Here is a 26,827-nt window from a genome sequence, read left to right as displayed (position 1 = left end):
TCCTCCTTTGCGGCTGTTTGACCTGAATGATTGGGTTAGCTCCATTTCTGATGTGCAGGATGATTTTGAGAAAGTAGCTGGAGATGAGGACAGCTAGACTGTATGCATTTCCCTTGATTGAGATAGTAAAGGCAAAGTTAATGTTTGTTAATAACACAAGACCGAATAACAGTGTAAATTAATCAACAAACATCCTGGATTGTTATTGAGAAAAAACTTAAAATATCACGGAAATAAGGTTTTGCTACTTTCTCAGCATTTAAGCAACTTCTGCATCCGGTTCTGTACATATACACACAGTCATGTTCGCTAAATTAAAATATGCGTTCCATTGAGGCTCATTTATCAGATTAAAAGTACTGTCTGAAAACTAACAACCTTGAAGCAGGCATTAAGCATACTTCTCATTAAGCTCTGTTATAAGGAGCTCTATTAACAAAGTTTTTTATTGGTCTGATGTAACATTTTAATTCTAAATATCTTGCTTTCATTAACTGGCAGCGGACTACCATCCAAATTAACGTAGATAAAGGCTTCTGAACATCCAACCGTGTGAATAATCTATATAATGTGTCTCACTTAGTGATAAAGTTCTTGAAGGAAATGGACTTCTCAATAATATTCAAATTTATTGTTAATGGGTGTGCTAGGACACATGAACATAGCAACCCTCACACACACTCTCAAGTATTATACCCGTTTATCCAACATGGATAAACGGGTGCAGGCACAACATAATTACATGCAGACACAGAAAGGGAACAATAAACATATGCCCAGTAAATAAATAAATAAAAAAACACTAGAAACCCTTCACTCAATAAAAACACAATCTGCATTGCAACCAAATGCTGTGGAAGAATCTAAAGCACAAGTCAATCTATTTATAAACTCGTGATTGACAAAGAGGACTGGCGGGCTTCACTGCCAGTTCACTGGATGTGTTTTCAAACTAATATTTACACTCACTTTCCCCTAACATGAATACATTATGCAATATAAAATGCAGTCAATCACGCCTCAGTAACCCCCAGGCAGGGTCTTATTGTGGAAATATGCATTAATCAGAACTGGATTCTGAATTTAATTCCAGCCAACATATGCATTTAGGCCAAAGAAGATTCTAAATAAATTCAGCAAAACAACATGGGATTTTTATATTTTGTATTAAAAATAGCACGAAAACTAAAACGTCAAATACTAAACTCAATTGTTTCTTCTCAGACAGCAAACGTCATAGTAAGTATGTATTTCAAAATATTCATGCTTCTACGCTTTTATAAAACACTCTCAGATGAATCTGATCGGTGTCCTGTGCTCCGATCTTTCCATGACATCGAAAAAGCTTCACTCCTCCTCTCCTTTCTCCGCGAGCTGTCGCAACTCTGAGGTTGATAAACAAAGCCACGTGTTGCGAGGAAGTTTCCAAAGTGGGCGGAGCTTCGTTGCTTCCGGGTTCTGAGTCGGAGGATAAAAGGCGAGCTGCGCAGAGTCAACACAAGCACACAAACGCACCAAACATTAAGAAGGAAGGCTCAGTTTAGCAAAGCAGAGGCCTGCGTGTTTTTCTACGGCTTTCTCTTCGACCTTCGGCTGTTAGTAACCGAGCCGCCATGCCTTTTCTCGGACAGGACTGGAGGTCACCGGGTCAGAACTGGGTGAAAACCGACGGAGGATGGAAAAAGAGGACGGCAGACGACAAAAACAACAACGTCTCTGTGGAGAGGTTGGTTGTTTGAACGGCCTGGCCTGAGAAAATGTAGCATTCTGACAAGAGTTAGTTTGTTGCTTAGTGTTAGAAATATGACGGGGGGAGGAAGGTGAGGGAGATGTTTTGAAACGAGTCCAAACTGCATTGCAAACAAAAGGCAGAGTGAGGGGCCTTCGTGTAAGTTTCCATCAGTGTTTTTTTTTTGTTTTTTTCTGGTTGCCAAGTTCTTTTTCAGGCTAATCACCGAGCTAATAATAACCTGACAACAAGTCAGGGGATTAAGAAACGTCTGCTGAACCTGGCCACTTTCCAAAATAACAGCATTTGCTTTCCAAAACGCACACCCGAAAAAAAAATCCACATTTGATCATGGGCCAACGTTGCATCCAGTCAGAATTAAATTCTGTATCATTCTCTTAACTTTTGTGTGGCTCACATATAAACTTTGTTCCCCTCCCCAGCTTCTGCAAAGACAACAAGCCGGAGTGTTTTAACAAGGAGAACCTGCTGCTCTCTCTCAGCTATGAGATGTCTGCCAAGAAGAGGAAAAAGGATCTGATGAACAACAACACCAAGGTCCCTTGTGAGTCCCCGTGAAGAGAGACCAGAATAAATGAGCTGTGTAATAAGGCACGAGAAATGCGGTCCCGATCAGTAGCAGAACGTGTCAGGACTTTGTTTTTCCCCTTTTATTTAACTTGTTCTGGCTGAACAAGTTGTTCAGCCAGATATCGAAACATTCAAAATGTACTGTGTCTAACAAATCAAATGCTGCACTTTGTTTTCTTTTGTTTCACACTGGTAAAGTAGATGATTTATAGATTGGTTCTTTCGATTTGCCTTGAAGCCGGAGCTTAGGTCTAGGATTAGCAGGGACACTCCGGTGGGATTTGATATGAATTTAGCACTACTGATTTAATGCGACAAGTTTCAATCAGCTTCAATCAGTTTATTTTGGGGGGGTTTTCTTCAACTATACAGGATGCTGACCTTTTTAAAGAATTTCAGTTTTTCCAGCCAACAGAGCATTTTTTTTTTTTTTTTTTACTCCTCTTTTCTGACATGGAACCCGGATTTTCGGACTTCCAAGAACAAAGGGCATAAATCTCAGCCTCAGAAGTTAAAGATATTTACTTTGCTGCCAATGCGATCTCTTTTTATTTATCCCCAGAAGCAGTAGTACATTATTTTATGTGTTCTAGTCCTTTAGAAGTAAAACCTGCAACCAGAAATCTGTATCGGCCATGAAAAACGTGCTTGCTGCATCATTAAATTTGGAGCATTTTGTTACCATTCCGTCAACAACTAAACCAGCTCTGAAATTGTATGTTATTTGCGTCGCGTGCTCGTGCATTTATCCCAGAGCTTATGAGCAGCTCTCATAAACGAGGCCACTAACGTAAAACCCTTTCTTCCTGGTTTCTCTCTGTCTTCCAGATTTCCATGGGGAAAAGTGGATTTACGTTCACAAAGGAAGCACCAAGGAGGTAAGGCCGCCTCAATTAGCTTTCTATCAACTTTCGCAATCACAGTTGCTAATGTAAACAGCTCGGCGCTCTTGCGCAGGATTGCAGCCTAATACTCTGATAATTAAATTCTCCCAGCGCCACGGATATTGTACGCTGGGAGAGGCCTTCAACCGCTTGGATTTCTCCAGCGCCATCAAGGACACGAGGAGATTTAATTACGTTGTCAGAGTGAGTCCTCCTCTTTTCTTTGCTTTTTAGTCGCTTCTGTCTCTTTGTGTTTGCCAGGGGAGTTGTTGTTTTTTCTTTTTTTTTTTTTTTTTTTTGTCAGGCTGGGGACGGGGAGGTTAAAGTTAAAGAGGGTGGCTCTTATCAAGGCTCTGCAGACCGTGGTGATGATACTGAGGAAAGTTTGCGTTATTTATGATTACTGAAAACTCCCTGTCTTCCCCTACATCAACGTCAGACAGAGGTTTTATTGAAAATCTGGGTCTGTTTTTCTCAAACTCATTTTTCTCCCACACGAACCGTCAAGGTTTACACTTGGAATGCCAAACGGCTCATCCGTGTTGCGTTAGTGCAAAAAAATGTAGTTTCATTCCCACTTTATTTCCCCCCTCTTGATTACACACTGCCTCCCCCCTTTGCCCTTTATGTGAGCATGAAGTGTCACCCTGTGCAGTGGGGGTTTGTGTCAGCTGTGTTGTGCAGTGAGGTGTGAACCCCCGTCAGGAGTTTATGAAATCAGACCTGATGCTCGTCAGGTGATTCAGACCCCTAAACACGTACACACACACTTGAGTCGACCCGATTAGGCCCGCTGTCTCCTCTTCCCCCTCTGTTTTTGGTCGCTGGTGCAGTTTGTCTGCTTACTGTGGATGCAAGTTATCGATTTACAAGTCGATTTAAAGGCGACTGAATCGATTGACTGACGATTAATGCATAAGAGGCCATTTCCTTAAAAACCTGAGTTTGTGTTTGTATCAAGAGGATCCAGAGCCAAATGCTACAATTTTTTTTATAATATGGAGAATTAAAAAAAAGAAAAGAAGAAGCAAACAAATATACTTTAACGATTTCTTGTATTATGGTGATAACTTAAGGAGCTTCTCGAATCTTTATTTCAAAACGGAAGCGCATAAGTACATTTTGTGTCCCGTACCAGACCGTTTGGACCGTTCCTCTTTCCGGTTCTGGTATGGCGCCGCCTTCTTTGTTTCTATACCGGCTGGCTCTGCTCAAGAGTACTAGTGGTGCCCTCTTCTGGATGGCGCCCAAACTACAACGCTGAACGATCTGAGCTGACGTTCTTAATTGCCTGGAAGTCATTTTGATCTAATAAACCATTAATCAGCAATTACTCATAAGTTGATTGTTTGCCTCTTTGCTACTTACTCAAGTTTCACCCCAGTTAATCTCAAACTCATGGAATTTGGAGATTTAACTGAGAAAAAGGCATTAACATGACGGTTCTGATTTTGCATGCCATTGATTCAAATCGGTAGGGTTCTTTTACTCGGCCACAAGGAGTTCTGGAGCTGTCCAGTGTTGAGCGGGTTCTAGATGGCCGTGTGTTTGGCCCACAGAACAATAGGAGTGTAACTCTAGCATCCAGCCGGGTCGCTGTTCTTCGCCGTCTGACGACATTTTAGGGTTCGTTTAACTCGTTCTCAGTTACACAGATCGTCTTCTTGTTCAGCACAGATGAGATTCTCTGTTTCTGAGTCGGACAAACTAAATGAATCAGCCTAAACCTTTAAAAAGCTAGATTTGGCTCTTTAAACGTGGACTATAATAGTTCTTAAATACTTTTTGACTTTAATTTCTAGATGTGTGTTGACTAAAACTACAAAATGTCAATTGGAAGTCTGGGGTTGTTCTCTCAAATAGTAATTGTGTCTACATAGAATGTTAATAATTAAATCTGGTGATTGGTCAGGTATTTCTTGTCGTCTAATGGCTCCACTCCCTTAGCTGAAAGGTTTTGTATGAATCTGAAATATGGTGAGAGAGAAATTAAGTTTAAGATTACTTAGAAACTTTTGGTTTTAACCCAAAGTTTGGTTAAAACCAAAGGGTCTTGAGGTTTTTGCAATCTACATGATGGGTCTAGTTTATCTCCATAGAAACGGCGTGCATAGGGGTCAGAAAGTGGATGAGGAAGCACACACACCGTTCTGCCCGACTGAACTCTTCCTGAGCAACGAGAGGAAGGGGATTAAGTATTAGGAATGAAGAAGAATGGCATGTGGAAAGTCTGAATCTGCCAAATCTACATTTGTTATAAAAACACTTTTGCTCCATTAGGAACCCGTAAAACTAAATCTGACACCAACGTTGTGGGACAAAAAGTGGCATAACTTTTCTGTTTATGCCTCAGATGTTTTGGGTCAGATCTGAACATGGCTCTAATTTGAGTTTCTCCATGACGTCACAGCGCCTGTCAGATGCCAGTCGAGCCACCCTTTATCCCACTGTTTGTCTGTGAGCCAGTGGCAACAACTACGCACACACACACACATGCGCACACACACTCTGAGAAGTGAGTCAGCTAGTTCGCAAGGCTGGCTGACCAGGGGTCAAATAACTTCAAGCTTATGTTTTCATCAGCCATCGTTGTTGACTTCAGTCTGGGCTGTTGCCCAACACTCTTCTAGAAGCGTCGCCTCCGCAAGGCGACTCTGATCAAAACAAATCAGAGCTGAGGCTAATGGACCTTCAGTCCAGAGCAATAACCAGGTGGACAGCTCCCAGTTTTGTTACAAATCTTCAAGCGTGGAATTTGTTTTTCTAAGAATCCAGCAGCCTACTAAACACAAAGTAAGGAGGCGATGGAACAGAGCGTCTCGGAGGCTGACGGGGAGAAATTTATGTTTCTTTCTTTTTTTTTTTTTTTTCTTTGTCTGCTGCAGCTCCTGGAGCTTATTGCCAAGTCACAGCTCCCCTCGCTCAGCGGCGTGGCGCAGAAGAACTACATGAATATTCTGGAGAGGGTTGTTCAGAAAGGTGAGCCTTCTGTGTGCGTGTGTGTGTGTGTACATCCGCGCTGATCACTTGGGTCTCTCGGGGGGAGGGGCGGCAACATAAGTAAAAAAAATTATAATAATAAAAATTGCACAAGCAAACGTGAGAATCTACTTCCCCTCTGCCCTTTTTCGTTTCTTTGTATCTCCATCTGTTAGAATTTCTCTTGACTATTTTTGACCTGCTTCAAAGTGACTCCACGCATTTCTTAAAGGCAATAAGTGAAGCAAAGTTACTTCGAAGGAATGTGCGGAAGTGTCGCCTCTTGAACGTTTTACTATTTTTATCGCATTATTACAGCCACAAGCATCAGCTGTAATTGTAGCGAAATGGAGTCATAAGAAGCATCAACCTGGACGGGGACTTGACTATCAAAATACGTTAAAGTTTGTGCTTAAAGTGCGACAAAACATGGGGTGTGAAGAATTTTTTATTTTTATTTTTTTTGTATTTATTATTGTAGGTGAGAAAATGAGCCGGGACAGCTTGGACTTGGCTCTTTAACTTCGCTGTGTAGAACCCTGACAGTCAGCAGACCCCTCTGCAAGCTGCAGTGTAAACCAAATGTTCCTTCAGCTAAACAGACTTCGGTTGTTTGGGGAGCGTCACAAAACCTTCTGGCCAATTCGCATACACGCAACTGAGAGGATCACAGCCACTCTAAAAAGAGTGGCTGTGATCTTTAGTTAAAAATCTGTTTAGTTTTTTATTATTATTATTAATTTTAGCTTCAGATTCAAGCTATGCTGTTGAGTTTCCAAGCGACATCCGAAAGATTCGATTTTTAACATTTTTCTTAACATCACGATCAATGATCCGTTTCAGTTCTCGATGACCAGCAGAACGTCCGTCCCATCAAAGAGCTGCTGCAGACGCTGTACGTGTCGCTGTGCGGCCTCGTTCAGGACATGGGCAAGTCTGTGCTGGTGGGGAACATCAACATCTGGGTCCACCGCATGGACAACATCCTGCAGTGGCAGCAGCAGCTGGACAACATCCAGATCAACAGAGTGAGCATCTGTCCGCGTCGCACATCCCGACACGGTTACTGTCGCGACTCCGTTTCTTAACGCGTCTCGCCCTCCTGCAGCCTGCGGCCACAGGCATGACGCTGACCGACCTGCCTGCCAGCCTGCAGCTGAACATCATGCAGCGGCTAGCGGACGGCAGGGACCTGGTCGGCCTGGGCCAGGTGTGTCCGGAGCTGGGCGTCCTGACGGAGGACCGCCTGCTGTGGAAGAAACTCTGCCAGTACCACTTCACAGACAGACAGGTACGAAGACGACGAGGGAAGGAGAACATTTGACTGGCACTGGTATGGAGGACGGGTTCTGACATGGAAACAAACAGTCTGATAAAATCGTTTATGGGGCAGTTCGCAGATAAACGGCAACTTAAGACTTATTTTTATACTACAGCATTTAATAAAGTCTAACATTTTATTCTTTTTTTTTTAAAGTTGTTTTACTTATTTTGTTTTTAGCCTTTTGTTATTTACATTGGGGATTTGTGTTTGACCTTCTGTAGCACTTTGGTGCAGTAGCACACTGTTTGTAAAAAGTTGTGTAAATAAATTTGACTTGACTAATGGACGGCGCCAATAGAGGAGAAAATAAATAGATGCATAAAAAAAACTATTGGAACAATAAGGGAAAAAAATGACTTCAAAAAAAGAAAACTATTAAAATAAAGAATGGAAAGTTAAATGATTGTTAACTTAATAAACAAACGTGTCACACTCATCAAATAAGTTCTCTGTTGGATTCAATATTTGGCACATGAATTACCCGATCAATTTATTTCTATGCTTACTGCCTGTTGTCAGGATCCGTCCTCCATGCATTGCAGTGTATATTATAACCTTTAATGGAAGGTTGGCTGTATTGGTGATCTTATACACTGACAGGCAAAGACAGGAAATCCTTCGTCAGAAAGGTAGTAAAGGAGTCCAGAATCTTTACCAAAGCATTGCAGGTTCCTTCAGGTTCTCTACATTCAACTTGTACTCTTATGTAGTTTGGCAAAAATATCTTAAGACTACTACCAACTTCCTCCTGGGGTTTTGTAGCTGTGAATCTTTCCGTGACGGGTCACGTTTTCTTTAAGCAGTCTGCATTCCTCCTTTTAGATCCGCAAGCGTCTGATGGTGTCAGAGAAGGGTCACCTGGAGTGGAAGAAAATGTACTTCAAGCTGAGCCGCTGCTATCCTCCCAGAGAGCAGTACAGCGACACCCTGCACCTCTGCACACACTGCCACATCCTTTTCTGGAAGGTACATCGCCGTCTTCCACTCCGATTTGGAGCAGAGGAAGCGTTTCGACTCGCCGTCTAACGTCTGTCTCCACTTTTTGTTCTTAGGATACGAACCATCCCTGCACGGCCAACAACCCTGAAAGCTGCACCACATCCCTCTCCCCTCAGGACTTTATCAGTCTGTTTAATTTCTGATCTCTGCAACACACACACACACACACACACACACTCCCCTACTTCTTCAGAAAACTCCAGAAGTACGGACTTGACTGTATATACTGTTCTTGTACATAGATTTTTTTTTTTTCTTGTTTCATAAATCAATCACGTCCGGGATGTACATTTACTTGCGGCACGGACCTGGAGAGGACGCAGGCTGTGGGACGACTGCAATTTTATTTGGTTTGAATATTTGGATGAGATCAAATGAGGCATTTGAAAGTGATTGAATGTGATGGAGGAATGTGGTGAGGAGGGAGGGGGGACATTAATATTTGGCTGAAGTTTTTAGTTTTAATATGGTCTATTCCCTTGTTTGTGGGATTTAACTTCTATTTTTATTCAAATTTATTTTAGTTCACTTTTTTTTTATTAAATTGGAAGGGATTAAAGTAGTGATGTAAAAAGGCCTCCACTCTTGGGAAGGTGCAATATGTTTCATGTGGAGCTGTGGTCTTCTTTAATTGGGAGATGGAAATGCATACAGGGAAGAGAAACCAGGTGGTTTGTTTTTATGCTTTTTCACTTTTATATGGATTTGTTATGTTTTCTTTTATTCTGCTTTGGCATTCGTAGCAGCAGCTGAGTGCAGTATTACCAAACGTAACCAAAGCCAGTGTAACCGTGGTGTGCCTTTACAAAACTTGAAGCAATACCGGCAAAATTTCTGTCTTGTTTGCATCTTTTCTAAACCCTGATTGTTATTATTGTTATTATTTTTCTGTGTTTAATTGTACGGAGGAGTTAATTAAGGTGCGACGCTCTGAAACCAAAGGTCGATGTTTAACTTTTTTTGTGAAGACTCCTGCATGTTTTCAAACACCCAGCTGATTGTGTTGTTTACATATTTATTTCTTGAGACTTTTGGCGACTGGTTCAACTTTCACACTTTAGATTTAAAGAAGTGGAAGTTTTGAGTGTGAAAGGGACCTTTGTCACTGCTCAGACTTTGAGGAACGATGTACATGCTCTGCAATGCAGTCTGTTTTTACGTTTAATAAATAAACTGATCAGTGCTTTCTGTTTTGTAGGACTGTGAGCTTACTTAAAAAACATGAATTCATCAGTATTATGCTACGTTTAATAACCAAACACTTCATTTTGTGGTTGAAAATATGGGACTTCTTGGCGTTGAACTGGCTTTAGTAGTTTGTAACGGCAAAAGTGTGCCATCTATCGGCCAAAGGGGGAACTGTAGCACCGAATTGATGGTTGTTGCTGTTCTTCAGCAAGCATATTGTGGTTGTCCAATTTTATTTTATTTTTTTGAACCATGCAAAAATACTAAACATGTTTTTTTTTTTTTTTTTTTTTTAAGCACTACTTTTTGGGTTCAGATATGAGGGCCATTATCAAAACTGATGTGATGCAAATATTTGACAGAAGCTTAGACATAAAAAAAAAAAGTAGTATTGCTGGTCACTGTTTTAACCTTGTATCATCTGTGTCGATGCATCCAATGTCGCGTCTCCCTAATTAAAACGAACACCCAAATACACGCTTTTTTGAATTTTTAACTCTCTTGAGCTCATCACACCCGATGTCAGAACCATAAATTTCACTTGTCGTTCTTTGTCAAACAACGGCTCTGTCTCAGTCAGATTAGTAGGACGGCATCGATAAACATTTCCAACCTTTTCCTGCAAATTCTCTACTGGACTTTGGAGTATTTTAACGCCTACAGTCCACTACAGACAACAAAAACCGAAAAACTTGAATATTACATGAGATCAATAACAAAAGATACTTTAAGTAAAAAAGTATATTTTTGTGTCAGGCTTCTGAGCGGTATGTTCATTCCTATGCACACAATATTTGGTTGGTCCTCCTGTTGCATAAATTACTTGACTGCCCCTAATCTAATCTACATTGTAGCCGTATGTTTGCTTAAGAACAGCGATGGGGGTGGTGTGTTTAGGGTGATGTGTGTTGCTAGTTTTCAGCCACATGTAGACTTTTCCTCGTAAGCAAGCAGCTCAGTTTCAGCCTCATTTCACAACATCTCTACGTTCTCACTGACCTGTCTGGTGTGGCCATTGGCTTACACTTTTTCACTATTTTATAGTCAAACCATCAGTTTGACTTCGGGTCGGCGTTCATACTTGCTTTGTTTTCTTTTTATGTGAGCAACCATTTTATATTTCAGTCCAATTCGGATTCATTATCTTTTCGAAACGACGGACCGGTTTTGATCAAACGTCACTCATCGTTTTCACTTCTGCTTTAATTATTTTAGCATCTCTTTTATTGCAGCCAGGCAAAAGTTGCGCTTCAAAACAGAAAAGTGTACAATTTTTTTTTTCTATGCAACACAAAATGAAAGCAGTAGCATTCACTAAATGCATTTTTAAAATATCATTTATACAAATATGTGATATTTACTGCCATCCAGAAACATGTTTTAGCACATTAGTCACAGTGTGCATCACCGCACATACAATACTGCTGCTGGTCTCCAAGATACGCAGGTTGCATCTATGGATAAGCATGAGGTGTATGACTGGCAAAGGCATGAAACCAAAACACTGGCGTCGCTTTAAGGCCAGATAACTGCGAACATTTGCCCACCTTGAACACCACCGTGTCTTCCTCTTCCTCTTCATCTGTTCTTGGTAAGTTTCCAAAACGCTCACTGGTGTTAAATATCAGATGAAGGCAATATTGATGGTACAGTCTAGTATTTCATTCATATTGGGTTTTTTTTTTTTTTTATCATTTTTTAGATCCATCATATTTTTTTTCTCCAAAGTGCTTCATGTTTTGCAAAACCGTGCAAGATTTGTACTTTCCATGTTGGTTTCAGTCCTGGATGACCACATATTTCCCCTGGGATGGTGCATAATCTAAGCTGTATTGGTACGACCCTACAAAGGTGATCTTAAAATAGCATGCCTTTCAACTTGATTATAATCAATAAGCGTTAAATTTATTATTCAGGATGAATATTTGACCACTCAAACTGGTGGATTTTCTGAGACAGAGTTAGCTTTTAAATGCATCCTGTGCATTTTTTAATTGTGCTTAGTGCTAAGCTGTTTCAGCCATTTTAAAACCACCTTTAACAGAACAATCAACGGTTCCCAATTCGGACATTTGGCTGTTGTGTCAAGACGTAGTTGAAAAATTCAAAGACCCTCCTCCCCCACTGGTATAAAAATACCAGTGGGGGAGGAGGGTCAAATCAGTCCCACAGCATGATGGTACCATCACCCTGCTTGCAGTGTTTTCGGTTACGAATGCATCATCTTGGCTACTTTTTATCATTGTGGCCAAATGGGTCCTTCTTGTGTCTTATCTAATATTTATTTAGTATGAAAAACGATTGTATTGTCCGAGCAGCTGCAAAATTCAGTCGAGTGTCAATTTTGAAGAAGTAGTTTCTTTTTGAATAAATACAGTTAGATAAGACAAAGACGGAGTCCTCCGGCCACTATCTTATTAGTGAACTTGCCTCATGTTATCCAGTCACAACTTGATTCAAGCTAATCAGAAGCAAAACACTGACACTGGCGTGGCTACACTTTAATACTAGGAATTGCTTAATGTTGCTGAAGACTGCCATATAAAGCTGATGTTACACATGAAAAATAATGGCGATCCAAGACTGAAACTGATGCGGCAAATATAAATCATGCCCAATCCGTAATATAGCATTTTTGTCCAGTGCAACACAAAATAAGCACCAGTAACATCTCCATATTTTAACCCGTTTCCCACTGTAGGAGTTTTCACATAGTATCAACTAGTCCAAATAAAGCCTTTGGGACAGCTGCAAAATAACAATACACTGTACCTGGTTTAAGAAAAACAAAACATTGGTGTGTGCCTCCTTGTTGCGTCCGTCTTCTATATCGAGTATTTTTCTTAAAGTGTCACTTCATAAGTACAATATTGACATTCAAGATTGTAAAGTCTGCTAGGTTTGCTTAGTTGACACAAGTCTCTGTGTTGTTGCCATGTGGTTTAACCGTTATTGGATTATAAATAAGGAGCTAGAAATGAGTCACAACCGCCAAACCTGGCAACGCAGTCCCAGAAAGTTTCAAGAACCGTTTTTGCTTTGGCAAAGGTTTAGTTTTCTTCAGACAAAAGAACCATCTGCAGAGGTCCGGAAGATGTTGAGAATCTCCCCATATCCCACGTGCCCTTCCAGGTACGAGGAGCAGCTGAGGAAAGCAGTCGTCAGTGGATCTGGAGTCCTACGATACGAACAACAGAACATGTTTTATGCTTCCTTTAGGGGCTCCAGCAGAAAATGTCTAAATGAAGGTGGAGTTACCGGTGTTAGTAAATGTCACAGAGTGGTACGTCGTCCCCTTCAGAGTTCTGAATCACCCACTCAATAGCATCCCAGCCCTAAGGATCGACAAAAGACAATGAGCACGAACATACAAAATACTGTAAGAAATGCTATGAAAATTAATGTTCACTTCTCTGGCATCTAAGGTGTTGCTGCAAAAAGCAAAGTAACCAAAACATGACTTTATATGTCTGCAAATGTCATAGGGGTTAGGATAACACATCTTTATTGTTTCATGTGATGAAGTGAGTAAGCCAAGCAAATGTTTGGCAAGTATCACCCTTTTCTAAGTATTCTCACTTTTAGTTAAAGTTAAATCTTCCAGTTCTCGCTTGGATATTTTCATCAAGCGACCGGCGTCTATCTCAGCAGGATTATTTAGCTCTCCTGCACACACTGTCTTTGAGTGTCGAGTGATGAAAAGATATTAAAACTGGAAAACTGAGAGCCATGTTCATCTTACATCTTTCTGTGGAAATTATGCTTAAGATCGTTTCAAAACTGCAGGAGTCATTTTCAGTTTGTTCATAAATAGCGTCACGTTTGCCAGGAGTATGTTACTGCATTTATAAGAATCTAAATTTAAAAAAATAAAATAAATGCTTCGTGTGCATCTGGTTATGAAAAATGTCCAAATCATGATCCACCCTCATTGGAGAAGGTTTCTTTTGTTTTTCTTATAATCACTGTTTTGTAAACATTTTGATTCAAGAGCAGGATGATTGACTTATCTGCTAAGCAAATCTTTTCAACAAAACAACTTGATGCACAACATTCTTGCGAGCTGATGTCGGGAACTGTGGAAAAAGCCCCCTGTCACAGACCTAAATCTAATTTTTAAATCAGTGGCAGGACTGAATATTCAAAGCCTGAATAAATGAATATCAGGATTTTGAGTTTTGTAGAACATGTCTCCAGACTCTTGCCTTTCAATTTTGCAAATATATGATACATTCTGTTGCTCTATTACATAAAATCCCAATAACAAACATAAAGTTTTTGGCCGTAGTGTTACAAAATATGAACAATGCAAAGGGTGTAAATGCTTCTGCAAGGCAGTATTTAACTAAAGGCCTTCATTCAAAGAGAAACTCTACCTAAAAAGGATTTATTTTCGTCTTACCTTCCGGGCATTGGCAGACATGCTCCTGACCATCAGGCCCTCCAGATAGCTGCTCAGACTGACTCCCTTCACCGTGATGATGGCTTCCTGTGTCAGTACAGTACTGAGGAGCAGGCACGGATCAAACATGGTCATCGTGACATCTCGGCAGATGTCACATCTTATTTTCCTCCTAAACTTTGTGTAACATGCGCTCTCTGACAACAATCTTCAAGAAATTAAGTGAAAAATGGAGAGACGATCACTTACACTTCTGGGTTTTCTGGGTGTGGTGTGTAAACAAGCCTCTCATCTACGGATATCAGGTTGGTGAGAGTAATCTGGTGGAAGTAATTTATTCAAAATATGTTACAACTACAACATTTATAAACATTTTTATACTGGAGAAACGATGATTACAAAGAGGTGTAAACTATGCCACAGTTCACCTTTTCAAGTACAAAGGCAGCATCTTTCTGAACCAAATGTTGGAACTGACTCACGTTTGTTGAGCACAACTCCATCTTTTTCACCTCTGGGTCAACTATAGAATGCTCCTTCACGTATGTCTGTGTGTGGTTGGTCCCCAGTATCTGCACACACATAAATAATCAAGCCAGTCTGAGGGAAGATGCTTATAGAACAGGAATGTTAATTGTGACTTAGCACCCTGTTTAGGACCTAAATGTAGATATGTTTCTGAACATCTCAGTGGTTTTGACTGACCGCTCGTACAATAGATGGCAGCCCCCACTCTGTGCTGAGGAGTCTGTGGCTGTGAAGGCGTCCCTCTGAGTCCAGACTGCGATCCAGCACATCTACGCCAACCACATTGGGGTTCATGGGGTTGGGGTACTTCCTCATGGCAGCCTTGATCACAGTCTCCCATGGATAACTGCACACAAATCGGGGCATAATTAGTGAGAAGCAAGAAGATAGAAGACATTAAATATGTGCTGTTGTGGGACAAAATAGGATTTGCTCTGTGTTGAAGAAAAAAAAAAGGATTCAATCTACCTGTCTTACATAAAAGGATGTAAGCACATCTATAACATTCAAAATTCTCTGATGCTCTTGTCCATCTTTGGGTAATGTTCATGTTACCAAAATGGCAGCCTTGTCCTATATATGCCCATTTTCTCCTTCTTTTTATATCAAATGTCCAAAATGAACCAAACTAAATTTTTCTTTTCCCTGCTAAATCTTTGGGGGCTCGTCCGGGATGCAGCACACCATATCAGGATGCTAAGGAAGAGCTTGCATAATTTGTGCAACATACTTCAAACCCAGATCATGTTATTTGCAGCAGCTTTGCTATGTTTTTTCAAAAGGGATCAGAGATAACTTTACGTCCATTGAGAGGTAACGTTAACAAAAATGATTGTTCATTAGTCATGACACATGTTAGTGGGCAGTCTATGTTACAGCCTCAGAGAGTGACAAATGAAAGTGAAAAGTGACAGTTTTCCACCATTTGGGGTGATCCCAACACACGAGACACAATAGCAATGGCACCGTCAAAAGTTGAACATTTTTCAACTTTCTTGTGTCGCTTTGCTTGCCCATCTGTGCACCTCTATATGTACAAGCTCGAAATTTCACATTCACAAATTTTGTCTGCCACTTGACTGGAGGAGGGCAAATTGTCGCCTCATCACTCAGGTTCCATAGGAAATGAATGGAGAGGTAGCAACATACCCTCCCGTGACTATCCCATTAGACAGCAAGTGAACATTGTGTCTTAAAAGCTGTTGTGTTAAAATCAGGAACAATTTAGCTGAGTGTAGGGATTTGAGAAAGGTTTACAAATTGCCTGTACACTTCCGCCCATGCAGAGTCGAATTGTAACTGGATGATTGGGTCACATCATCTGGAAAACTCCAGCTGTGCTAGGGTTTTCTTGGTCTGCAATGTATTTATCAAAGTGGGGTTATTTTGTTGTTGCTTCTTTGCTTTGTTGCTAATATGGATTCCCTTTTGTGGTTCAGAAGGAGGGGCTTGCCCAGGGCATCATTAATGCAAAAACCGCCACTGCCCATTGGTCAAACAGGACGTATTGACTGAAAAACAATAATTATGAGGCGACATATTTCACCATCGCAGAACTACAATAACATACAGATTCAACCTACTTTATTAAAGCTCCAAACAACAAATCTCAGTGGTACCAACCTGAAAATATGCTCAGTGCTCCAAATCTTCATCATACCAGGGATTGTATTCTCTTCACTGTTGGAAAAAAAAGAAGAAGAAAAAAAAAAAAAGAAAATCCAAAACTACACCTTATCGGACCATCATTATCATCATATAAGGAAATAGATCCGAGATCTTGGAACCGGGCCTGAAAGCTGTGGATGAGCTCACGACAGTCAATGAGACGAGACCAGAGGATCCATCACCGTGGTTCCTGTCATTGCTGGGACGTGTAAAAACTGCGCACAGATCCTCTGCTGATTCACAGCCAGAAAACAGATAAAAGGATAAAGAATGGCTGGGAGAAGAGCCGGTGCAGGAGCCGATTAACAAAGTGTCAAGAGTCACCGAGTAGCATGCGGCATTCTACTCAGCAGTGCCAAAATAAAACGTCGCTGACCTCTTTAATCAACGTTTTATTGAAATGTCAAGCCCAGAAATGTCATTTGAATTCATATAAAGGCGAATATCAACCACGCATAATGCGGCATCAGTTCTGAATGATATTCATCCCAGTAAAACGATGTCGCGATACTTTTACTGTAGTGAACCCACGGACAACTGTCCACAGGGCTCTGCTCCTTCCTGTCTGCTCCGACGGCTGACGTGATGCAGCTGATGCTTTGCTGCTGCATCCGCCTCCCTTTGTGCGCATGCGCATAGCATCTTCACTCCCTCCACCCCTCTCCCTCACTGAGCCCCGCGCGACAAGTGGAAGAAAAGAGGCGCGCTGTGTCAAGTCACTCAAGGACAACACGAACCGCACCGGAAATTCATCTAACGACCTTCAAAAAAAAAAAAAAAATAAAAAAAAAAAAAAATATATATATATATATATATATATATATATATATATATATATATATATATATATATATATATATATATATATATATATATATATATATATATATATATATATATATATATAATCTGGACCTTAAATTGACAAAAGCATTGTCCTGAATCATGAAACCCTTAACTAAATATCACAATTATTATTATGTAATATAGGATACAGGCACATAAAAATAACTTAAATAAAAATTATTTCTACTTAAGAAAAAGAGTTGAATTTACAATGTTTTTTTTTACATATGGTTGTAAAAGTTATAATTTTCTTATAGAGTGGAAGGAGATTAAATCAAGTAACGAAACACAGATTAACAAGCATACAAACTGTTGACTTAAAAGATGAAATTAAACTAAAGAAATACCCCAAAACTCACAGAAAAAAAAAATCTGATTGTCAAGAAATATACATTTAAAAATCATGTAAAAGAAAGACATTTATTTAGCAAGTTAATTTCCCTTGGGAGATTTCTGCAGATAAATTCTGCAAGGTCAAAAATGATCAAACCTCTTTGGTTCTCAGATGAAACCATAGCATGGTACAACCAACATGGCTTTGGATGATGAATTTATTTGGCCAGATAGTAATGGTGTTAGGAGATCAGAGAGGTATACATTGATGTAAACTGTTGGACATCATCAAGATCTTACAATCAAGTAAAAAAAAGCATATCCCTAGCTAATGAAGAGATGCTAAAATGGGAGTAATGTGCTCTCTTTGGATGCCTAGTCTGTCTTTTTGATGTATCATCTGGTTATTCATCTCTGTTCCCTTGTTCTCCCTATAAAACACTTTAAATCACCTCATGTATTAATATGAAACTGAATACCAACATGATATGGGTATTAAAGTTACACTGTGTGCAGATGGTATCCCTCAGACTTAAAATATGCAATAAAAACTGAAAAGGATTCAAGCACACGACCCTGAGATGCATGACACTTCATCTTCCTTGATGATACTTCTCAAGGATCTTTCTCTAAGTCCTTCAAATAGGAATAAGTCACCTAAAAACCGTAACACAAGAAACAACCCAATGTTAGATACACTGAGATACAGTTTCAGATTTCATCATTAAAAGCATCTGTGTCTTAACCACCTAACAAGCAGCTTTAGGCGCCTCTTAATTTTTTATTATTTCCAACACCTGTGCATTCTTTTGAAAAATAAACCGGAAGTGTAAGATAGGATGGCGTGTGACTTTCCCTCCCCTTCCACGGGTCTCGGGTGCAATTCGTAGAAGCAGCCTCGCATTGGACGACAGGATGGCACCTTGAGGAGAAATTCGCTGTCGGACCAGCGGCCCCGTCCATTTCACTCTGGATGCAAATTCAATAGTTTGCTCTGAGCGGGATCGTCAAAACAGTAGCGTCTCCAGCTGCATCTGCGTGACCTTGCGCTGTCTGTAATATCAGAGGGATTTCCGAAAGCTGCCGCGCGGTAAGGTAAAGAGCATCCCTACAGGCGCAGGGCGACAGAAGGCGAGATCGGTGCCGACTGTTATTGTGTTTCAATGCGTGCTTCACACACATAGGCAAAATAGTAAAATAAATAAATAAAAATAAAATATAGACCGTTTGTTTTGATCCGAAAGTTTAAGGTTTTGTTAATGAAATGTAAAGGAATCAGATTGGAAGCAGGCCTGGGTAAAGCCTCGTATTGCAGTTTTGAAGGCCGCGCTGCTTCCCGCTGAATGTAAATTCTAAGACATACAATAAAGCTCCTTCAATATATAGGAGCCAAAAATATAATATTACATCGCCACCCGTTTATTCAGATGGTGATGAGGATCCTGCGCTTAGTTTATCGGTAGGGCGCATGGTGGATGGGAGACGCTGCAGTAGCGCTTGATCCGCTCGGGAGAGGAGGAGCAGGGGGTTGATTCTTTTTTTTCTTTTTTGGTGAACCATAAAAAAAAGGGGAAAAAAAGCCCCATATGTGTGCTCCGCAGTGGGGTTTTTCCCCAGTTTGACTTGTTGGGATATGATCTGTTTTTCTGGAGCCTGACACAACCCCCCTCCACCCCAAACCCTTTCTCTCCTCCCGCTGGTGGTCGTGTTTAGGCCAGAGATGCGCTGACACATGCGCTCTGCAGACCGGTGTTCCCGTGTGCGCAGTGAAGTCTGTGGGTCATCAATCAGAGCCTCGTGGGACAACAGCCTTATTAAAAAAAGACCAAATGATTGCCATGGGCTTTGATTATCGGACACCTAATAACGGGTTTCTATTTCAGAACAACGCAAATGGAAAACAGAAGGAACAAAAATGATTAGATTCAGCGCCACATTGGGAATGACTGCTCTTCAGACTCAGCAGATTATGAGCTAAGCTATTTTTTTTTCTTACCCGTCTCTTTGATTGCAGGTCGTTACCATGGAGATTGTCAAGCATTTAATAAACGACACCATAGAGTTCTACAAATGGACCCTGACTATTGCAGGTAATGTTGATCCATGAGAAACTGAAGATAGAGATTTTGTTTTTGTGAATGTGGAGGTATAGGTTTGATTTGATATAGAATCCACTGAAAGATTTTTGGGAAAAAAAATAAGTTAATGCTGGGGCTTTGTCAGGTACGAGTACGCTTGGGTTTAAGTGGATATAGTTTGAAACCCCCAAAACCCGTTGGCCTTGGAAAGTCATTGTTGAAATCTACAGCGCAAATAAAAACCGTTTCTCATTTACAGTAAAATACCAGCAACTGTGGTTGCCAGAATTTTAACGTAAATTATAAACTTTTTTTTGTGTGTGTGTGGGATATTTTCAAAATATAATGTGAACTAAGTAAACTTAATGTGATGCTTACTATCACAAATTAGATGGTGTTTAGTTAGAATACAGGAGGAAATCATTAAATATTTTTAGGTTGATTCTTTAAAGCAGATATTTTTAAAGTGAACACAAGAGGCAGGCTGCAAGGAAAAGTTATTTAAATTGAAAAAAAAAATAAATAAAAATCAGGTGAAGAGATGGCAGAACTGACCCACTCAGTATCCTGACTATCAATGCGCCTCAATGTTTGTGTTTACAACTACAAAAGAGGTCAGTTAAATTTATTGGGAGACATTTTGTTATCCGGTAAAAATATCATAGCTGCTGCTAAGTTTTCATACAAAAGCAAATAAGACCCAGTCTGGTTTGGTTTTACTACGAAACTTATCCTCAATATTACAATTATTTATTATAGAAAGAACAATACAGCGGCTGACTTGTTGAAGAAACTTTATGGCGGACCTCTCAAATATCGTCTTGTGTGGCTAAAACTGACCATGTAAAAGGAGTCTGACACACGTCACTGTTATTTTCTAAAGGACAAAGTCTAAATCTTCAGCTTTCAGACTTGGTTCATGCTTGGAGGAAATCAGCTGGTGATGGCACTGAAATGAAATCTTATGTTACTGTAAGAAAGATGAGGAGGGGAAAAAAAAAAAGAAACATCCTGTAAGCTTTCTGACTGCAGGTCCTATAATGTGAACATTCAGCATTTAGCATGCTATATGTGTAAGCTGGAATGTGTGTCCTGCAGATAAGCGAGTGGCGAAATGGCCTCTGATGGACAACCCGCTCCCCACGCTGGCTATCAGCAGCTCCTATCTGCTCTTCCTCTGGCTGGGCCCCAAATACATGAAGAACAGAGAGCCCTTCCAGCTCCGCAAGACGCTCATTGTTTACAACTTCAGCATGGTCTTCCTCAACTTCTTCATCTTTAAAGAGGTACATGCTGCCCATTTTTGTTGAAACAGATTCAGCTGCATGTCCCATGTCCTTTTTCGTCTGTGCATGTCCCAGTCACAGCATTCCCAAAATTGGTATTGCGCAGCGATGATGAGCCTTTTGCTCTCTTTGTTCTTTCAGCTTTTCATGGCAGCTCGGGCAGCACAGTACAGTTACATATGTCAACCTGTGGACTACTCAGACGACCCGAATGAAGTCAGGGTGAGTGTTGTGGAGTCTTGAAAGCTGAAAAACATTAAAAAAAAACAACCACATGCACACTATCTTACAAAATACTGTACCCTGCTAATGTATTCCCACCTCTATTGTACATGTTGTTACACTTCTACCACAATCCTCAGAGTTTTAATTAAGATTTATTGTCACACACACACACACACACACACACACATATATATATAAATAAGTTCTAAAGTACCAAAAGTGATTAGGATGGCCAATGTGAGCGTTTCATTGTCACTTCACTTTCTGGCGTTGGAAACCTGATTAGCGTCCGTTCAGCTGGTCTGCGCGTGAACCGACGGAGGAGTTGGTGTTCTGTTTCACCTCACTCTCTGTTGCTCCATGACATAGATACAAGCTTGACACAGAACCCGTGAGCACGTTGTCCTCATGTTTACGGTGAGGTTAGAATGTCAAAGATGAGAGGGGAAGAGAAACACGTTTCCCTCACACACGTTTGGCTTCCAGTTTTATTAAAGACGGGATCTCTGAAAACTGTCTGCATTTGTTATCGCTTTAGCTCTGTTTGTGTTCAAGTGCTTTTACCTTCACCTCCCTGATTCGCCACGTGTCGCTGTGGGAGACAGGTGGCAGGAGCTCTCTGGTGGTATTTCATCTCCAAAGGCATTGAGTACCTGGACACGGTGTTTTTCATTCTGAGGAAAAAGTTCAACCAGGTCACCTTCCTGCACGTCTACCACCACTGCACCATGTTCACGCTCTGGTGGATCGGCATCAAGTGGGTGGCCGGAGGACAGTGTGAGTTGCTCACAGCGTCACGAGTCTTTGCAGTTAATGCAAAATACACACTTTTTAAAGAATCCATAAGTAATGATTATGTCGAGCTTTTAAAATAATGACTAAAAGGCTTCTTCGAATTTAAAGCGTCAGTATTTGGTCACTGCAGAGAAAGACGTGAAGTTGCAAACGGAACTCAACAAATTGTGAAAAATTCAATGTGTTGGCCTTTCAAAATGATGGTCACGCTTCAAAATAAAAGTTTTTCCAGCATTTATGACTGCAATAAATAGGTTAAACAATACTAATGGAGCTAAACTAATCTAGGAATAAAAAATCACGTTGCTTTTTCAAAATGAATTCAAGGCTACTCTTCAAAACAAAAGCCTCAACATTTTTTGGGATATATTACAGCAAAATGAGATTACATTAATCATTAAACTAAACCATACATGAAAAGGGGATTATGTGGAGTTTTGAAAATGAAGCTTGAAGATATTCTCCAGAATAAAAGCTTAGAGATCTAATTGAGTAGATTAAACAACATCCCACCTTACTAATATAACTCATCCAATCATCAAAAGGGGACTATACTGACCTGTCAATCTGAAGTCTGAATGGAGCTGTGAAACGAGTAATGTTTTTGTAAATGAATAAAATGCAATAAAAATACTGAAGAGAGACAAAATTCAGTCATATCGGGTGGAAAAGTTGGGAGGGGGGATAGCCAGACTTAATCTAAAAATGTTTCACAAGATAAAACAAAATCTATTTGCTTTAGATCGAAGCTTAATTTTAATTTAATTCCATTCTTTGTTATATATATCATCAGATATAAAAAATACTTCCACAAAGATATGAAGCCTTAAGAAATTAGTTGACTAGATCTAGGCTAAAACTAAAATGATAAGAAATGACTAAGTGCGATCAAAATGAAATCCAATTTCAAATTAAAATACTTTGACTCAGTTTCAAATGAAATAAGCTGTCTAAATGCACTCTGCTCCAAAGGGGTCTTTGCTGAAGTTGTACTAAAACTCTTTGTTGCTCTAATGGAAAAGAACAAGAAGTGTTTATAGATACCCTGACTTCACTTTGCGTATGTCCCTGCAGCATTCTTTGGTGCACACATGAATGCACTGATCCACGTCTTGATGTATCTGTATTACGGCTTGGCCTCCTGTGGACCGAAGATCCAAAAGTACCTGTGGTGGAAAAAGTACTTGACCATCATTCAGATGGTAAGAAGCAAAAGGCCTTTTGGGGAAAAAAGATGTAGGTTGGATTTGATTTTATCTTTTTAGAGTAATGGATTTTTTTTTAAACAAACTCCTCAGGTCCAGTTCCACGTCACCATCGGCCACACCGCCCTGTCGCTCTACGTCAACTGCGACTTCCCCCACTGGATGCACTACTCCCTCATCTGCTACGCCATCACCTTCATCGTCCTGTTCGGCAACTTTTACTACCAGACGTACCGCCGCCAGCAGCCCGCACGCCGCGACGCCGCCTCCTCTTCGAAGGCGGGCAAGGCCGTCTCCAACGGCAACCTGAACGGCCTGAGCCGAGCCGCCAACGGAGCGCCGCTGATGGGGAGCAAAGAGGAGAAGCCACAGGAAAACTCTGGCAGGAGAAAGAGGAAAGGACGTGCTAAAAGAGATTAGACGGGCGAAAGGTGGCGCTAGGGTCTCTACTCGAAACATGAAACACTTAATTTGAGTAAGATTTAGAGGGACGGATGTGTTGGGGTAAGGTTTATTTCTTTCAGTCATGTCGACTTGAGTTGTTCTAGATAAAAAAAAAAAAAGAGAGAGATCTTCTGTGGGAGGGAATTGATCTGTTTATCAGTAGGTGTCGAAGGTCAGATGCGAGATGGCCACTAATAACCCAAAAATGTCATCGAGGGAGGTTTGGATATATCGTAGTATTCTGTCTTTTTTTCATCGTGGTTTAGATCTGGTACGAAAAGGAGCATTAAGTTTCCCCGACATAGAGCCTGAGAAGGAAACGTCTCACGGATCCATCTAGGTGGCGCCGCAACAGCTCCGTCAGAGGAAGTCTGAGGCTGTAAATAGCAAACACTGTAACGAGACAGGTATACAGATGGCAGCACACGCACAAACGTTTCAGTTTCTACTTGAACTTAGAGTTTGTTTGTTCATCATCTTTTTAGCTATAAAAATAACAACAATGTTGTTTTGTCCTCCTTTTTCAAGCTCGTTGAAAATGAGACATCTTTGTTTAGATGTGTTTTTTTTTTTTATCACTGTTCACTTTCATACAGGAAATCCAACTTTGAGGATGCCATCTAAAGAGTAAAATGTACATAGAAACAAAAAAAGGAAAGAGAGTGGGATGATGTTGTTCCATCTTTGCTCACCAGACGGGATAATGATCGTCTGTATTGTCTGTATATGACTAGAACTGATTTTTGTATATCCATACTTGTTTGTCATGTGATGAAATGTTACCAATGTTCTCTGATGAGAGTCTCTGTTTCCTCCCCTTTTGACAAAAAAACGGGTGGATTTTTGTCGTTTTCCTGTCTTTTTTTTTATATCATAAATTTTTCTCATCTCGCGGTTTTGTCTTGGAACCGGGAAGGAAGGCGTCATCGTGGTTCTGGGTTCGCCTTTGCGTTTACACGGATTTTGGGTCTCGGTGACGACCTTTTAGCACTGCTTCTCTTCAGATAAAATATCTTTGAGCTTCTCTTCTGTTTGCAGCCAAACACTCAGGCTTCCTTTCATGCCCTGAGCTAAGTTGAATGTAAATGTATCTACAAAAGACTCGGACTGAAAGAGACGGGTGGCCCTTTTGCTCTTTTCAGTCCAAGTCTGTCTTCTATTTAAAACTAGAGCTGGTGACTGGTATGTTATTTTACTGTAAGGAAAAGAAAGAAAAAAAACCTTTGCATTGCCTGTCAGATACAGTGTCAGATATATCAGCACTCAACCAATGCATTTATTATTATTTATTATCAAATATTTAATCTTATGTAAATACCTGTTTCCATCTAGTTGAGCGTACTCGTCTGTGTATTTGTCTTATTTTTGTGATGTACATATTTCATTGTGATATTTTGTACTCCGCTCATTTAAGAGTGGACATTTATCCGTCCACATGGCTAATGTTTATTTTTATTTTTATTCTTTTGCTTTTTATTTTGGAATCATATCTTTGAACTTTCTTTAAATTTAATTAAAATTAATGCCTGTACAACTTATTTACCTGTCGAGATCTTGTGAAGCGCAATACATTTTCACGAACACTAGAGGGCACTCTAGCAACACAACTATCGCAAGCAGACATTTCATAAACAAGACGCTGAATCCCCGTGTTTAAATCCTCTATTGTTATAGCGGATTGGACTTTTTCATTTAAAAAATATTTCTTTTTTTATAGGAGATTAGTGCAATATCTGTGAAGGATATAATGAAACATTGGTTCTCTAGTCTTAACGATGGAAGAAAATGTTTCTCAAACTGTTTTACAAATACAACTTGGGTCACAAGGTGATATCGCTCTATTACAGGTTAGAAAAATACATATAACTTCACACAGTCTATCTTCAGAACATCCAAACCCTTTACACCTGAAAGTTGTGAACACACTTTGACTTCCTGCCTTTAGGAATAAAACCATTTTTTGATTCATTGATTCATTTGATAGTGTTTGTTAAACATAAGTGGACCTTTATATTTTTATTACAGGAAATAATACGAATTGTCCACCTTTAAAATAATTCACTGCAATTAACAATTTTATCATAAGAATTTGTATGTCTTGTAGACAAACCTTGAATCAACATGCTCTCTAAAACAGGCTGTGGAATACTTTGTAAAATATTTAATACGATAAAAATTGCTGAAGTGCAATTAAGTTTATCACAACATTATATAGAGAAGACTCAGACATTTCGAATTGAATTTTAATTATCTGTCCCCTGATTCTTAGAATAAACAAAGCAAACACACCAGATCCTTCAATTAGTAATAAAGTCTGAATTGATAATGTTTATGTTATTATTATTATTATTTTTTTACCCTTTTCTTATGAATATAACAAACTAAGCAGGGCTAAATTGTATGCAAACATGGTTGCACCTATAAAACTTATACTAAATAAATAATGAGTCCTATTTTGTGCTATTGTTCCTGCTGGCACTGTGTTATTTGTATAAACGAGCTGAAAAGAGCCATGTGTTTCAAATTAAGTTTATTGACTTGCTCCTGTGCCAGTCCCAAATTTAGATGACTTGTTATTTCTGGGGTTTGTTGTCAAATAACACCCAGGTGTCTGATAGTGGTCTGAATAGGTGGGAATTAAACACGATCGCTTAAAAACATGCATGGTACCGTGAAAGAAGTAAAAAACTCTTTTGTGTTTTGTTTCTTTTCTTTTTGTTTAGTCTCTTCCAAATGCCCCTCCCATTTCGATGAATTTAGACAAAGGTTTCCATGGTTACTTCACACAGCAGCTGTGCGCCTGCCCCCACCTCACAGGAAGAAAGAAACCCTCCCTTCCCAACCCCTCATCGCCTCTCTCATACAAACCTTTTCTCCCTACATCAGCTGGCATCTACATGGGAAAGCACACCAGTGCAATAAACTATTAAAAAGGGTGCGTGCGTGTGTGTGTGTGCGCGTGTGTGTGTGTGTGTGGGAGGATTGGTGGGTAGGTGTGCGGTTGGAGCAGTCGGAGAAGGTATTTTGTTGTGTGTTAGATTGTGAAACTTGTTCTCCATGCATGTTTGTGCTGCACCCCCATGGAGTTTCAGAGTGGGAGGCCTGCAATTGCAGAGGTCTATTTTATGGATGGTGTTTGCGTTTTAGTTCAGATTTCATAACTTGTTGATTCAGTTCCACTGTTTCAGCAGCAGCATTTTTTTTGGACTACACTCATGTCTCTTTTACCACAATCTGTTTGGGTGAAAAATAAAAAAAAAGGGAAAAGAAAAAGCATTTTAAAACCTAAAAACACTGTTTCTGATCACAACTCATATGCTTAA

The 26,827-nt window shown here is 40.1% G+C and overlaps 3 protein-coding genes across 6 annotated transcripts; 2 read left to right on the top strand and 1 right to left on the bottom strand.

Annotated features, from left to right (window-relative positions):
* The first annotated feature begins 1,426 nt into the window (after positions 1-1,426).
* On the top strand, positions 1,427-9,696 carry fbxo32 (F-box protein 32). The gene is made up of 9 exons (XM_044117889.1): positions 1,427-1,726; positions 2,173-2,294; positions 3,149-3,198; positions 3,316-3,408; positions 6,090-6,183; positions 7,027-7,211; positions 7,292-7,474; positions 8,330-8,473; positions 8,560-9,696. The coding sequence occupies exons 1-9, from the start codon at positions 1,614-1,616 to the stop codon at positions 8,647-8,649; spliced, it is 1,074 nt and encodes a 357-aa protein (XP_043973824.1). The 5' UTR covers positions 1,427-1,613; the 3' UTR covers positions 8,650-9,696.
* Positions 9,697-10,879: 1,183 nt separating this feature from the next.
* On the bottom strand, positions 10,880-19,485 carry prelid3a (PRELI domain containing 3A). 3 transcript variants are annotated; one of them, XR_006370726.1, is made up of 8 exons: positions 16,248-16,841; positions 14,802-14,970; positions 14,579-14,668; positions 14,346-14,416; positions 14,097-14,268; positions 12,953-13,029; positions 11,865-12,872; positions 10,880-11,810 (listed from the first exon to the last, which is right to left on the bottom strand). XR_006370726.1 is itself a non-coding variant. In XM_044117887.1 (8 exons), exons 2-7 carry the CDS (start codon positions 16,280-16,282, stop codon positions 12,958-12,960), a joined length of 609 nt encoding a protein of 202 aa, XP_043973822.1. In that variant the 5' UTR covers positions 16,283-16,304; positions 19,468-19,485; the 3' UTR covers positions 10,880-12,872; positions 12,953-12,957. The 3 variants fall into 3 exon arrangements, 2 of the variants coding, with proteins under 2 accessions (XP_043973822.1, XP_043973823.1); XM_044117887.1 differs by adding an exon at positions 19,468-19,485 and having other exon boundaries at positions 10,880-12,872; positions 16,248-16,304; XM_044117888.1 differs by having other exon boundaries at positions 10,880-12,872; positions 14,097-14,199; positions 16,248-16,835.
* elovl4a (ELOVL fatty acid elongase 4a) lies at positions 18,288-25,042 on the top strand. Of its 2 annotated transcripts, none has more exons than XM_044117882.1 (7): positions 18,288-18,561; positions 19,486-19,561; positions 20,648-20,835; positions 20,977-21,057; positions 21,666-21,837; positions 22,930-23,057; positions 23,154-25,042. In XM_044117882.1, the coding sequence occupies exons 2-7, from the start codon at positions 19,495-19,497 to the stop codon at positions 23,478-23,480; spliced, it is 963 nt and encodes a 320-aa protein (XP_043973817.1). In that variant the 5' UTR covers positions 18,288-18,561; positions 19,486-19,494; the 3' UTR covers positions 23,481-25,042. The 2 variants fall into 2 exon arrangements, with proteins under 2 accessions (XP_043973817.1, XP_043973818.1); XM_044117883.1 differs by having other exon boundaries at positions 18,327-18,566.
* Positions 25,043-26,827: the final 1,785 nt, after the last annotated feature.

Source organism: Gambusia affinis, linkage group LG05 (assembly GCF_019740435.1).
Source record: "Gambusia affinis linkage group LG05, SWU_Gaff_1.0, whole genome shotgun sequence".
NCBI lineage: Eukaryota > Metazoa > Chordata > Actinopteri > Cyprinodontiformes > Poeciliidae > Gambusia > Gambusia affinis.
The sequence above is the reverse complement of the archived record's forward strand: the minus strand, read 5'-3'. Positions and strand labels throughout refer to the sequence as shown.